The sequence below is a fragment of the Gopherus flavomarginatus genome, chromosome 17, assembly GCF_025201925.1.
Source record: "Gopherus flavomarginatus isolate rGopFla2 chromosome 17, rGopFla2.mat.asm, whole genome shotgun sequence".
NCBI lineage: Eukaryota > Metazoa > Chordata > Testudines > Testudinidae > Gopherus > Gopherus flavomarginatus.
Genome location: NC_066633.1, coordinates 24,999,235 through 25,013,471, shown reverse-complemented (window position 1 = coordinate 25,013,471; position 14,237 = coordinate 24,999,235). Strand labels below are relative to the sequence as shown.

Sequence of the window (14,237 nt, the reverse complement as noted above, 5' to 3'; positions counted from 1 at the left end):
TAAGTGATAGTTAGCAAGAGTAAATCTCTTTTCTTTGTTAATAAATGCATTCTTAATTGTACTATAAATCATCTCAGTGCTGTTATATTGAAGTCAGTGTGAGTCTTTAGCTAAGCTAGCGAACTGGTGTGCGCTGTCTCTCTTTGGAGATAGGGAACTTAACTTCTGTGAGTGTCTGGTGAGAGGGACAGCACGATCCAGGGAGATGTGTCTGGGGAACTCACGAATTGAGGAGTCACTGGTTGTTACCTGCAAACAGGGGCGGCTCCAGGCCCCAGCACGCCAAGCATGTGCTTGGGGCAGCAAACCCCGGGGGGCGCTCTGCCGGCACGATGAGGGCGGCAGGCAGGCTGCCTTTGGCAGGCTGCCTTGGGCAGCTTGCCTGCGGAGGGTCTGCTGGTCCTGCAGCTTCGGAGGACCTCCCGCAGGCAAACCACTGGAGGCAGCCTGCCTGCCGTGCTTGGAGCGGCAAAATCCCTAGAGCCGCCCCTGCCTGCAAGACAGGGTTTAGACTGGTAGAGTCTTGAAGAGTTGGCTGGCAAGGCAGACAGACTGGAGTGTCAAGGAACTGACACATGCTAATCTCCGGCAAAGTTCATGCTCACGCTTGGTAAGACCAGAGTGGTAACACGGTGGCTTGTGGTTCTGGACTGCCATGAAGAGAGCATCTAGTGGTAGCTAGATTAAAACCAGCATGAGGATCCTACCCATGCTACAGTTATATCTTCACTTGAATCTAGCTAGCACAGGTAACAATGGTAGTGAAGGTTTGGCTGTTGTTACAGTGCTAGCTTTAATCTAGCTGTGTCTACCTGCTTCCTAATGGTGCATTGCACATGTGTGATAAACCATGCTCTAAATTGCCCTTTCTCTGCTCTGCAGATAGAAATGTATGAACGAGCATTTCAGAAACCACCAGACCGTCACTCTGACTTCTCTCGACTAGCCCGTGTTTTGACTGGAAATGCTGTGGCCCTAGTGCTCGGAGGTGGTGGAGCCAGGTAAGTCCCATAAGGTCGTTCTGTGTACTCTGATAAGGCCTCTTACCAGATGTGATGCAACATTGTCATCAGGTTGTATTCTGAAATGATCATATGGGATGAGACACAGTCTGGAAAATCACACTTGTCCTGTGAACCCTGGAGCAGGTGGTGACTCATGCACTTCTGGCACATATGCATGAAGTATCAGGCACTGGTCACTCTTGGAAGACAGGATACAGAGAGCTAGCTGGACCTTTAGTCTGTCCCAGTATGGACATTTTTATGTTCTTGTGAGTACCTATGTAGGGGAGACTCTGAGGAGATGCTGTCATCACCAGCTGTAAGTGTGGATCTATGCAGCAGAAACCACAAATGTTTTGGCTTGCTCCAAAGGGAGAATTCTCTCTTCCCTGGGGCTTACTGTTGACATATGGCAGAGGGAAGCACGGAGACTTTCTCTCCTTTTTTGGCTTGCAGTGACATGGAATCATAGAATATCAGGGTTGGAAGGGACCTTGGAAGGTCATCTAGTCCAACCTCCTGCTCAAAGCAGGACCAGTCCCCAACTAAATCATCCCAGCCAGGGCTTTGTCAAGCCTGATCTTAAAAACCTCTAAGGAAGGAGATTCCACCACCTCCCTAGGTAACCCATTCCAGTGCTTCGCCACCCTCCTAGTGAAAAAGTTTTTCCTAATATCCAGCTGAAACCTGCCCCACTGCAACCTGAGACCATTACTCCTTGTTCTGTCATCTGCTACCACTGAGAACAGTCAAGATCCATCCTCTTTGGAACCCCCTTTCAAGTAGTTGAAAGCAGCTATCAAATCCCCCCTCATTCTTCTCTTCTGCAGACATGTTAATCCCTGCATGGATCTTTATTTTTGGAAACAGCATTTCAAAACTGTCCAAAGCCATTAGTTAAAAATTCTAGCAGCAAGAAATGGCTTGTACCCTAATGGGAAATTATGTTGATGTTTACAGTATTCAAAACCTCTGCCTGATGTTTGCGTGTGAGAGGTTTCCTATAGCAGAAAGGGCAGAACAGTGCAGACATTCAATGACCCACCTGGAGTTTTCCCTTTAGAATTCTGGCCAGAGTCCCAGTGGGCTTTTAGAAATAGATCACCCCGTGCACTTTTCTTTGCAGTTTCTTCCAAAATAATTCTGTTCTTTCTGAGAACTTTCTCCTAAGGCAAACATTCTGCAAAGGAGAGTTGCAAGTTCCTGTCATTCAAGAAGTCTGTGCCCCAACCCCGCACCCCAATTCCCTGCCCCAGCCAGGAGCCCCCCAAACCTGGAACCCCTTCTTGCACCCCAAACCCCTCATCCCCGGCCCCATCCCTTAACCTGCACCCAGAGCCCTGACCCCACCCCAACTCTCTACCCCATCCCTGAGCCCCCTTCAACCCGGAGCCTCTCCTGTACCCCAATCCCCTGCCACAGCCCAGAGCCCCCTCCCATACCCTGAACCCCTCATTCCCAGCCCCACTCCTCAGCCCTCACCCCCCCACCCCACCCCAACCCTCTCCCCAGCCCTGAGTCCCTCCAACCCCCCAAACCCCTCATCCCCAGCTCTGTTGGGTCATGGGCATCAACAATTTTCTTCAACTGGGTCCCCAGAAAAAAAGTCATCTAGTCTAACTCATCTAGTCTAACTCCCTGCCAAGATGCAGGATTTGTTGTATCTAAACCATCCAAGGCAGATGGCTCTCCAGCCTCCTTTTGAAAACCTCCAGTGAAGGAGCTTCCACAATCTCCCTAGGCAGTCTATACCATCGTCCTACTGTTCTGACAGGTAGGAAGTTTTTCCTGAGATTTAATTTAAATCTGCTATGCTGCAGTTTGAAGCCAGTCTCTCTTGTCCTGCCTCTGTGGCAAGAGAGAACAACATTTCTCCATCTTTTTATGGCAGCCTTTCAAGTATTTGAAGACCACTACCATGTCCCTCCTCAACCTCCTCTTTTCCAAACTAAACATTGCCAGTTCCTTCAGCCTTTGCTCATATGGCTTACATTCCATCCCTCTGATCATCTTTGTTGCTCACCTCTGGATCCTTTCCAGTTTCTCCACATCCTTTCTATCCATTGGTGACCAAAACTGGACACAGTCCTCCAGCTGAGGCCTAACCAGTGCTGAGTAGAGCGGTACTATCACCTCCCGTGACTTACAGTCTATGCCTCTGTTAAAGCAATCTAAAATTGCATTTGCTGCTATTGCAATAGCATCACATTGCTGACACATGTTGAGGTGTGATCCACCACAGCTGCCAGATTCTTTTCAGCTGTGCTGCTGCAAAGCCATTATCCCCTATTCTATATTTGTGTATTTGGTTTTTTCTTACCTAAGTGTAGCACCTTACATTTGGCTTTGCTGAATTTCATTTTGCTGTCTATAGCCCAAATTCTCCAGTTTGTCAAAAACCCACTGAATTTTACCTCTACTAAGGTATTGGCAACCCCCCTCCCCTCCCCTCCAGCGTTTGTCATCTGCAGATTTGATCAATATGCTCTCTCTTCATTGTCCCTCCATCCCTAGAGTTTTTTAAGGCCCAGCTTGATAAAGCCCTAGCTGGGATGATTTAGTTGGTGTTGGTCCTGATTTGAGCGGGGGGTTGGACTAGATACCTCCTGAGATCTCTTCCAACTCTAATCTTTTATGATTCCTACATCCAGATCATGAATAAAGCTGTTAAATCACATGGGACCCAGCACAGATCTCCGTGGAACCCCACTGGAGACCTCACTCCAATCTGACATCATTCCATCAATAGTTACTTTTTGTTTGTAGATGTTTAACCAATCATGTATCCACTTACTGGTAGCTCTGCTAAGCCCACATTTCTCCAGCTTGCTTATCAGAATGCCATGTGGGATTTGTCAAAAACCTTGCTGAAGTCCAGGTTTATTATGTCTACTGCACTCCCCCTATCCACCAAATCAGTTACCTTGTCAAAGAAGGAAATCAAGTTGGTTTGGCTTGATTTGTTCTTGGTAAATCCATGCTGGCTGTTAGTAATCAGCCCTTCATTCTCCAGGAATTCGCAAATAGAATGTTTTATACATTGCCCTGGTAGTGTCCCAGGTATCAAAGTCAGTTGACTGGTCTATAGTTCCCGGGCTCCTCCTTTCCCCCCTTTTTAAAGATGGTCACTACATTAGCCCTTCTCCAGTTGTCTGGGGCCTCTCCTGTCATCCACGAGTTTGTAAATATTATTGTCTTATATATTTCCTTGGTGACATGCCCCTCCTTCCATTTCCTGGATGGATCCCTTTTGGTTTGTAGATAGCTAAAAAGTCCCTTGTGCAGCCACATTGGCCTCCTGTGGCTCTTCTTATCTTTCCTCTGTGTGGGACTAGCTTGATGTTGAGCCTCTAGTATTACATCTTTTAGGAACCGTTTGGCTCCTTTTCTTCCTGATTGGTCTTTCCATGGGACCTTGCCTGCTATTTCTCCGAGTCTGTTGAAATCCACCTTTCTGAAGTCCAGTGTCCTTGTTTTGCTGTTGTCATGTCCTCCTTTTCATAGGATATTGAATTCTATATGATCATGATCACTTCCTCCCAAGTTCCCAACCACTTTCACATTCGCAACTAATTCATCCCTGTTGGTCAAAGCCAGATCCAAAACGGATGCCTCCCTTATTGTTTCCCTCAACATTCTGAATCAGAAAGCTGTCCCCTACACATGCTAAAAGATTTTGCAGAACATACTATGTTTTGCTGCAGTAGTCTTCCAACAGATATCTAGGAAGTTAAAATCCCCCGTTATTACTAGCTCATGTATGTTAGCTAATCTTGTTCCTACTTGAAGAATGACTCATCATCTTCCTCTTCCTGATCTGGTGGTCTATAAGAAACCATAACATCGCTGCTGAGATTCATTTTATTCCATTTTATTTAAAGGTGGCCATCCTGCAGCAAAAAAACTTCAGGACCAGATTTAAAACAGAAACTGCTGAGATTCAGTTCGTTTGCAAATTTGACACCATCCGCTCAGGATTAAACAAAGACTGTGAATGGCTAGCCAACTACAAAAGCAGTTCTCCTCCCTTGGTGTTTACACCTCAACTGCTAGAAGAGGGCCTCATCTTCCCTGATTGAACTAACCTCGTTATCTCTAGACTGATTCTTACCTGCATATTTATACCTGCGTCTGGAAATTTCCACTACATGCATCTGACGAAGTGGGTATTCACCCAAGAAAGCTTATGCTCCAATACGTCTGTTAGTCTATAAGGTGCCACAGGACTCTTTGTCGCACTTTATTCCTACTTGCCCCGCATCTATGCACTCACACCCCTTTTACAAATAGTAACTTGGACATTTCTGCTATCATGACTCATAGGAAATTATTGACAATCAGAATCATAAAGCATGGTGTGGTCTATTTAAAAACCTCAAAATGTCATACTTTTGTCCGTAGGCCAGTGTATTCACGGAGGGAGTATTCAACATAATGAAGGTTAGAGTTTAGTCATCTAATGTTCTAGCTGCCAGCCCCTAAAGCTTTATTCTTGGTGTCAGTTAAAAATCATTATCTTGTTCACCCACACAGTTTTCTGACCGGAAGTGGTTCATTTCCTCATATTTATTAACATGTTAACTACCATCCTTCTGAGGTCTTGGAATACTATTGAAACACTGAGAGGTGAGAAAGAGGAGAACATTGGCTATGCCTGGGGAGCCAAGGAGGGATTTTATTCTACCAGATATTTTAGATCTGAGGATTTATTGCTGTATAGTGAAGAGCACTCATTTTGTTACGTGATATTTTATGTTTTTGTACACCACAAGGCCTGTGTCACTCCAGAATATTCTATAATCTTATATACTCTACTCCAGAATATCATGATCCTCTTCATAGAATCATAGAATATCATCACTGGAAGGGACCTCAGGAGGTCATCTAGTCTAACCCCCTGCTCAAAGCAGGATCAGTTCCCAACTAAATCATCCCAGCCAGGGCTTTGTGAAACCTGACCTTAAAAACCTCTAAGGAAGGAGATTCCACCACATCCCTAGGTAACCCATTCCAGTGCTTCACCACCCTCCTAGTGAAAAAGTTTTTCTTAATATCCAACCTAAACCTCCCCCACTGCAACTTGAGACCATTACTCCTTGTTCCGTCATCTGCTGCCACTGAGAACAGTCTAGATCCATCGTCTTTGGAACCCCCTTTAAGGTAGTTGAAAGCAGCTATCAAATCCCCCCTCATTTTTCTTTTCTGCAGACTAAACAATCCCAGTTCCCTCAGCCTCTCCTCATAAGTCATGTGCTCCAGCCCCCTAATCATTGTTGTTGCCCTCCGCTGGACTCTTTCCAATTTTTCCACATCCTTCTTGTAGTGGGAGGCCCAAAACTGGACACAGTACTCCAGATGAGGCTTCATCAATATCGAATAGAAGGGAATGATCACGTCCCTCGATCTGCTGGCAATGCCCCTACTTATACAGCTCAAAATGCTGCTGGCTTTCTTGGCAACAAGGGCACACTGTTGACTCATATCCAGGTTCTCGTCCACTGTAACCCCTAGGTCCTTTTCTGCAGAACTGCTTCCTAGCCATTCGGTCGCTAGTCTGTAACAGTGCATGGGATTCTTCCGTCCTGCTCTCCAGCGTATCTACCTACCCACCAGTGTATCTGCCACTCCTCACAGTTTAGTGTCATCTGCAAACTTGCTGAGAGTGCAGTCCACGCCATCCTCCAGGTCATTATTGAAGATATTGAACAAAACCAGCCCCAGGACCGACCCATGGGGCACTCCGCTTGAAACCGGCTGCCAACTAGACATGGAGCCATTGATCACTACCTGTTGAGCCCAATGATCTAGCCAGCTTTCTGTCCACCTTATAGTCCATTCATCCAGCCCATACTTCTTTAACTTGCTGGCAAGAATACTGTGGGAGATCGTATCAAAAGCTTTGCTAAAGTCAAGGAATAACACATCCACTGCTTTCCCCTCATCCACAGAGCCAGTTATCTCCTCATAGAAGGCAATTAGGTTAGTCAGGCATGACTTGCCCTTCATGAATCCATGCTGATTGTTCCTGATCACGTTCCTCTCCTCCAAGTGCTTCATAATGGATTCCTTGAGGACCTGCTCCATGATTTTTCCAGGGAGTGAGGTGAGGCTGACTGACCTGTAGTTCCCCAGATCCTCCTCCTTCCCTTTTTTAAAGATGAGCACTACATTAGCCTTTTTCCAGTCATCTGGGACCTCCTCCATTCACTATGAGTTTTCAAAGATAATGGCCAATGGCTCTGCAGTCACTTGGCTTGGAGGAGAGGAACGTGATCAGGAACAGTCAGCATGGATACATGAAGGGCAAGTCATGCCTGACTAACCTAATTGCCTTCTATGAGGAGATAACTGGCTCTGTGGATGAGGGGAAAGCAGTGGATGTGCTTCATAATGGATTCCTTGAGGACCTGCTCCATGATTTTTCCAGGGACTGAGGTGAGGCTGACTGGCCTGTAGTTCCCCGAATCCTCCTCTTCCTTCCCCCGATGAACCTAGTTTACAGCCTTCCTCGCTAGGTTAGCCAGCCTGCTTGTGAAGGTGCTCTTCCCTCCCTTCGTTAGATGGAGCCTGTCTCTGCCTAGCACTCCTCCTTCTTGGAACACCATTCCATGGTTGAAGAATCCAGAGCCTTTTCTCCAACACCACCTGCAGAGCCATTCGTTGACTTCCATAATTCGACGATCTCTACCCAGGCCTTTTCCCTGCACAGGGAGGATGAACGATAATACTACTTGCGCCTCAAACTCCTTTATCCTTCTTCCCAGAGCCACATAGTCTGAAGTAATCCACTCAAGGTCATTCTTGGCAGTATCACTGGTGCCCACATGGAGAAGCAAGAAGGGGTAGCGATCTGAGGGCTAGATGAGTCTCGGCAGTCTCTCCATCACATCGTGAATCCTAGCTCCTGGCAAGCAGCAGACCTCTCGGTTTTCTCGGTCGGGGCGGCAGATAGATGACTAATTCCCCCTTAGGAGGGAGTCCTCAACCGCCACCACCCTCCTCCTTCTCTTGGGAGCGGTGGTCGTGGAACCCCCATCCCTAGGACAGTGCATCTCATGCCTTCCAATCGGTGGAGTCTCCTTCTGCTCCATTCCCTCAGATGTATCATCTAGTCCATTCTCCACGTTAGTACCTGTGGAGAGAACATGAAAATGGTTGCTCACCTGTATCACCATTGCTGGTACATGGACACTCCTCTTTCTTCTTCTGGAGGTCACATGCTGACAAATTTCTTCACCGTCCCTCTCTCCCCTCTGCACAGCCTGCTCCTATTCTTCAGAATGTTGTGCCCGTAGAAGCATATCCTGACGTCTGTCCAGGAAATCTTCATTTTCTCTTATGCAATGCAGAGTCAGTACTTGTTTCTCCAGACCTCAAACTTTCTCTTCCAATATGGGGACCAGCTTGCACTTTGTACAGACAAAGTCGCTTCTGTCCTGTGGAAGAAAGACCAACATGGCACAACCTGTGCAGGTTACAACAGCTGAATACTCACCTTCCATAATATTTTCCTTCTAAGAGCTTCCTCTGCTGTTGCAGCAACACGCAGAAGCCCACGAGATGAAAGCCTCAATGGGCTCTCCCCAGACGAACTCCCAGGCAAACTCCTTGGAATTTTACTGTCCCAAACAAACCCCACAGCGCAGGTGCATGGAAAATTACTTGCCCAAGATGGAGTCCAGGGTCACATGAACATATCACATGCCTTACATGCTTTGATGACTCTCAGAGGCAGCCATTGCCTATATTCTTTCTGAGGAGGGCTTTAAACTAGGTTCACCAAGGGAAGGAGACCAAAGCCCTGAGGTAAGTGGGATACCAGGAGGAAGCACGAGCAGGAGAGCGCAAGAGGAGAGGACTCCTGCCTCATAGTGAGAAAGCAGGACGATCAGTGAGTTATCTTAAGTGCCTATACACAAATGGAAGAAGCCTGGGGAATAAGCCGGGAGAACTGAAGTCCTGAAATAGTCTAAGAATTTTGATGTGATTGGAATAACAGAGACTTGGTGAGATAACTCACATGACCTGAGTACTGTCATAGATGGATATAAACTGGCAGAAAAGGTGGGGGAGTTGCATTTTATGTAAGAGAGCAGTATGACTGCTCAGAGCTCCAGTGTGAAACTGCAGAAAAACCTGAAAGTCTCTGGATTAAGTTTAGAAGTGTGAGCAGCAAGGGTGATGTCGTGGTGGAAGTCTGCTGCAGACCACCAGACCAGGGGGATGAGGTGCTCGAGGCTTTTTTCAGGCACCTAACTTAAGTTACTAGATCACAGGCCCTGGTTCTCATGCGGGACTTCAATCACCCCAATATCTGCTGGGAGAGCAATACAGCAGTGCACAGACAATCCGGGAAGTTTTTGGAAAGTGTAGGGGACAATTCCCTGATGCAAGTGCTGGAGGAACCAACTAGGGTCAGAGCTCTTCTTGACCTGCTGCTCACAAACCGTGAAAAGTTAGTAGGGGAAGCAAAAGTGGATGGGAACCTGGGAGGCAGTGATCATGATATGGTCGAGTTCAGGATCCTGAGACAAGGAAGAAAGGAGAGCAGCAGAATATGGACCCTGGACTTCCAAAAAGCAGACTTTGACTCCCTCAGGGAACTGATGAGCAGGATTCCCTGAGGGAATAACATGAGCGGGAAAGGAGTCCAAGAGAGCTGGCTGTGTTTTAAAGAATCCTTATTGAGGTTGCAGGAATAAACGATCCTGATGAGGATAAGAGGAGACTAGGTAACAAAATGGAGGAACTAGAGCTACTGGTGCAGGAAGTGAAACCGGATATTATAGGGATAACAGAAACATGGTGGAAATTAGTAGTCATGACTGGAGTACAGGAATTGAAGGCTATGTGCTGTTTAGGAAAGACAGAAATAAAGGCAAAAGTGGTGGAGTAGCATTGTATACCAATGATGAGGTTAACTGTACAGAAATAAGAAGTGATGGAATAGAAAAGACAGAGTCTGTCTGGGCAAAAATCACACTGGGAAAGAAAGCTACTAGAGCCTCCCCTGAGATAGTACTTGGGGTATGCTATAGACCTCCAGGATCCGATTTGGATATGGATAGAGACCTCTTTAATGTTTTTAATGAAGTAAACACTAATGGAAATTGTGTGATCATGGGAGACTTTAACTTCCCAGGTATAGACTGGAGGACAAGTGCTAGTAATAATAATAGGGCTCAGATTTTTCTGAATGTGATAGCTGATGGATTTCTTCACCAAGTAGTTGAAGAACCAAGAAGAATGGATGCCATTTTAGATTTGGTTTTGGTGACTAGTGAGGACCTCATAGAAGAAATGGTTGTAAGGGACAACCTTGGTTCGAGTGATCATGAGCTTATTCAGTTCAAACTAGATGGAAGGATAAACAAAAATAGATCTCGGACGAGGGTTTTTGGTTTTAAAAGGGGTAACTTTAAAGAATTAAGGAAATTAGTTAAGGAAGTGGATTGGACTGAAGAACTTGTGGATCTAAAGATTGAGGAGGCCTGGAATTACTTCAAGTCAAAGTTGCAGAAACTATCAGAAGCCTGCATCCCAAGAAAGAGGAAAAAAATCATAGGCAGGAGTTGTAGACCAAGCTGGATGAGCAAGCATCTTAGAGAGGTGATTAAGAAAAAGCAGAAAGCCTACAAGGAGTGGAAGATGGGAGGGATTAGCAAGGAAAGCTACTTTATTGAGGTCAGAACACATGGGGATAAAGTGAGAAAGGCCAAAAGCCATGTAGGGAAAGGGAATTTCAAAGGGTATTAAACCCAATGGTAAAAGGTTCTATAGCCATATAAATAAGAAGAAAACAAAGAAAGAAGAAGTGAGACCACTAAACACTGAGGATGGAATGGAGGTTAAGGATAATCTAGGTATGGCCCAATATCTAAACAAATACTTTGCCTCAGTCTTTAATGAGGAGCTTAGGGATAATGGTAGGATGACAAATGGGAATGAGGCTATGGAGGTAGATATTACCACATCCAAGGTAGAAGCCAAACTCGAACAGCTTAATGGGATGAAATCGGAGGGCCTAGATAATCTTCATCCAAGAATATTAAAGGAACTGGCACATGAAATTGCAAGCCCATTAGCAAGAATTTTTAATGAATCTGTAAACTCGGGGGTTGTACCGTACAACTGGAGAATTGCTAACACAGTTCCTATTTTTAAGAAAGGGAAAAATGTGATCCGAGTAACTATAGGCCTGTTAGTTTGACATCTATAGTATGTAAGATCTTCAAAAAATTTTGAAGGAGAAAGTAGTTACGGACATTGAGATCAATGGTAATTGGGACAAAATACAACATGGTTTTACAAAAGATAGATCGTGCCAAACCAACCTGATCTCCTTCTTTGAGAAGGTAACAGATTTTTTAGACAAAGGAAATGCAGTGGATCTAATTTACCGCGATTTCAGTAAGGCATTTGACACAGTTCCACATGGGGAATTATTAGTTAAATGGGAAAAGATGGGGATCAATATGAAAATTGAAAGGTGGATAAGGAACTGGTTAAAGGGGAGACTGCAACGGGTTGTACTGAAAGGTGAACTGTCAGGCTGGAAGGAGGTTACTAGTGGAGTTCCTCAGGGATCAGTTTTGGGGCCAATCTTATTTAACCTTTTTATTACTGACCTTGGCACAAAAAGCGGGAATGTGCTAATAAAGTTTGCAGATGACACAAGGCTGGGAGGTATTGCTAACACAGAGAAAGACTGGGATATCATACAGGAAGATCTGGATGACCTTGTAAACTGGAGTAATAGAAATAGGATGACATTTAATAGTGAAAAGTGCAAGGTCATGCATTTAGGGATTAATAACAAGAATTTTAGTTATAAATTGGGGACACATCAGTTGGAAGTAACAGAAGAGTAGAAAGACCTTGGAGTATTGGTTGATCACAGGATGACTATGAGCCGCCAATGTGATACGGCTGTTAAAAAAGCTAATACAATCTTGGGATGCATCAGGCAAGGTATTTCCAGTAGAGATAAGGAGGTGTTAATACAAGGCACTGGTGAGACCTCATCTGGAATACTGTGTGCAGTTCTGGTCTCCTATGTTTAAGAAGGATGAATTCAAGCTGAAACAGGTACAGAGAAGGGCTACTGGAATGATCCAAGGAATGGAAAACCTGTCTTATGAAAGGAGACTTAAAGAGCTTGGCTTGTTTAGCCTAACCAAAAGAAGGTTGAGGGGGGATATGATTGCTCTTTATAAATATATCAGAGAGATAAATATTAGGGAGGGAGAGGAATTATTTAAGCTTAGTACCAATGTGGACACAAGAACAAATGGATATAAACTGGACACTAGGAAGTTTAGACTTGAAATTAGACGAAGTTTTCTAACCATTAGAGAAGTGAAATTCTGGAACAACCTTCTAGGGGAAGTAGTGGGGGCAAAAGACATATCTGGCTTTAAGACTAAGCTTGATAAGTTTATGGAGGGGATGGTATGACGGGATAGCCTAATTTTGGCAATTAATTTGGCAACTGATCTTTGATTATTAGCAGGTAAGTATGCCCTGTGTTCTGTGATGGGATATTAGATGGGGTGGGATCTGAGTTACTAGAGAGAATTCCTTCTTGGATGCTGGCTGGTGAGTCCTGCCCACATGCTCAGGGTTTAACTGATTGCCATATTTGGGGTCGGGAAGGAATTTTCCTCCAGGGCAGATTGGCAGAGGCCCTCGAGGTTTTTTGCCTTCCTCTGCAGCATGGGGCATGGATCACTTGTTGGAGGATTCTCTGCAGCTTGAGGTCTTCAAACCACAATTTGAGGATTTCAGTAACTCAGCCATAGGTTAAGGGTTTGTTATAGGAGTGGGTGGGTGAGGTTCTGTGGCCTGCGTTGTGCAGGAGGTCAGACTAGATGATCATAATGGTCCCTTCTGACCTTAAAGTCTGAGTTTGTGAAAGAATAGTAAATACGGCAGGCAACCAGCTCGGCTTAACTGTGAAATCCTTGCTGATCTTAAACACAAAAAAGAAGCTTACAAGAAGTGGAAAATTGGACAAATGACCAGGGAAGAGTATAAAAATATTGCTCAGGCATGCAGGAGTGAAATCAGGAAGGCCAAATCACACTTGGAGTTGCAGCTAGCAAAGGATGTTAAGAGTAACAGGAAGGGTTTCTTCAGATGTGTTAGCAACAAGAAGATGATCAAGGAAAGCGTGGGCCCCTTACTGAATGGGAGAGGCAACCTAGTAACAGAGGATGTGGAAAAAGCTGAAGTACTCAATGCATTTTTTGCCTCGGTCATCACAGACAAGGTCAGCTCCCAGACTGCTGCACTGGGCAGCACAGTATGGGGAGAAGGAGAGCAGCCCTCAGTGGTGAAAGAACAGGTTAAGGACTATTTAGAAAAGCTGGATATGCACAAGTCCATGGATCCAGATCTAATGCATCCAAGGGTGCTGAGGGAGTTGGCTGATGTGATTGCAGAGCCATTGGCCGCTATCTTTGAAAATTTGTGGCGATTGGGGGACGTCCCAGACGATTGGAAAAAGGCAAATATAGTGCCCATATTTTAAAAAGAGAAGAGAGAGAACCTGGGGAACTATAGACTTCACTTCAGTCCCTGGCAAAATCATGGAGCACATCCTCAAGGAATCCATTTTGAAGCACTTCAAGGAGAGGAAAGTGATCAGGAACAGTCAGCATGGATTCATCAAGGGCAAGTCATGCCTGACCAACTGATTGCCTTCTGTGATGAGATAATTGGCTCTGTAAATATGGGGAAAGCGGTGAATGTAATATATCCTGACTTTCGCAAAGCTTTTGATATGGTCTCCCACAGTATTCTTGCCAGCAAGTTATATTATAAGGTGGATAGAAAGCTGGCTAGATTGTCGGGCTCAACGGGTAGTGATCAATGGCTCCATGTCTAGTTGGCAGCTGGTATCAAGTGGAGAGCCCCAAGGGTCAGTCCTGAGGCCAGTTTTGTTCATCATCTTTATTAATTATCTGGATGATGGGATGGATTGCACCCTCAGGAAGTTCACAGATGACACTAAGCTGAGGGGAGAGATAGATATGCTGGAGGATAGGGACATAGGCTCCAACTCCATGGGTGCTCCAGGGCTGGCAGCTCCCCGTGGCCCCTGCTCCAGTTCACCTCCGCCTCCTCCGTGAACACGCTGCTGTATCTTGCTTCTCCCCCCTCCCTTCCAGTGCTTGCACTGCAAAACAGCTGTTTTGCGGGGCAGGGAGGATGGGGGGAGCAGGGGGAACG

At 45.5% G+C, this 14,237-nt stretch overlaps 1 protein-coding gene across 7 annotated transcripts in view; it reads left to right on the top strand.

Annotated features, from left to right (window-relative positions):
* The window catches only part of PNPLA7 (patatin like phospholipase domain containing 7), a 415,290-nt gene that overhangs the window by 302,632 nt on the left and 98,421 nt on the right, over positions 1 to 14,237 (top strand). For all 7 annotated transcript variants that reach the window (XM_050926463.1, XM_050926465.1, XM_050926462.1 and 4 more), the window contains one exon: positions 883 to 1,001. In XM_050926463.1, coding sequence (XP_050782420.1) covers positions 883 to 1,001 — 119 coding nt within the window. The remainder of the gene's footprint in view (positions 1 to 882; positions 1,002 to 14,237) is intronic.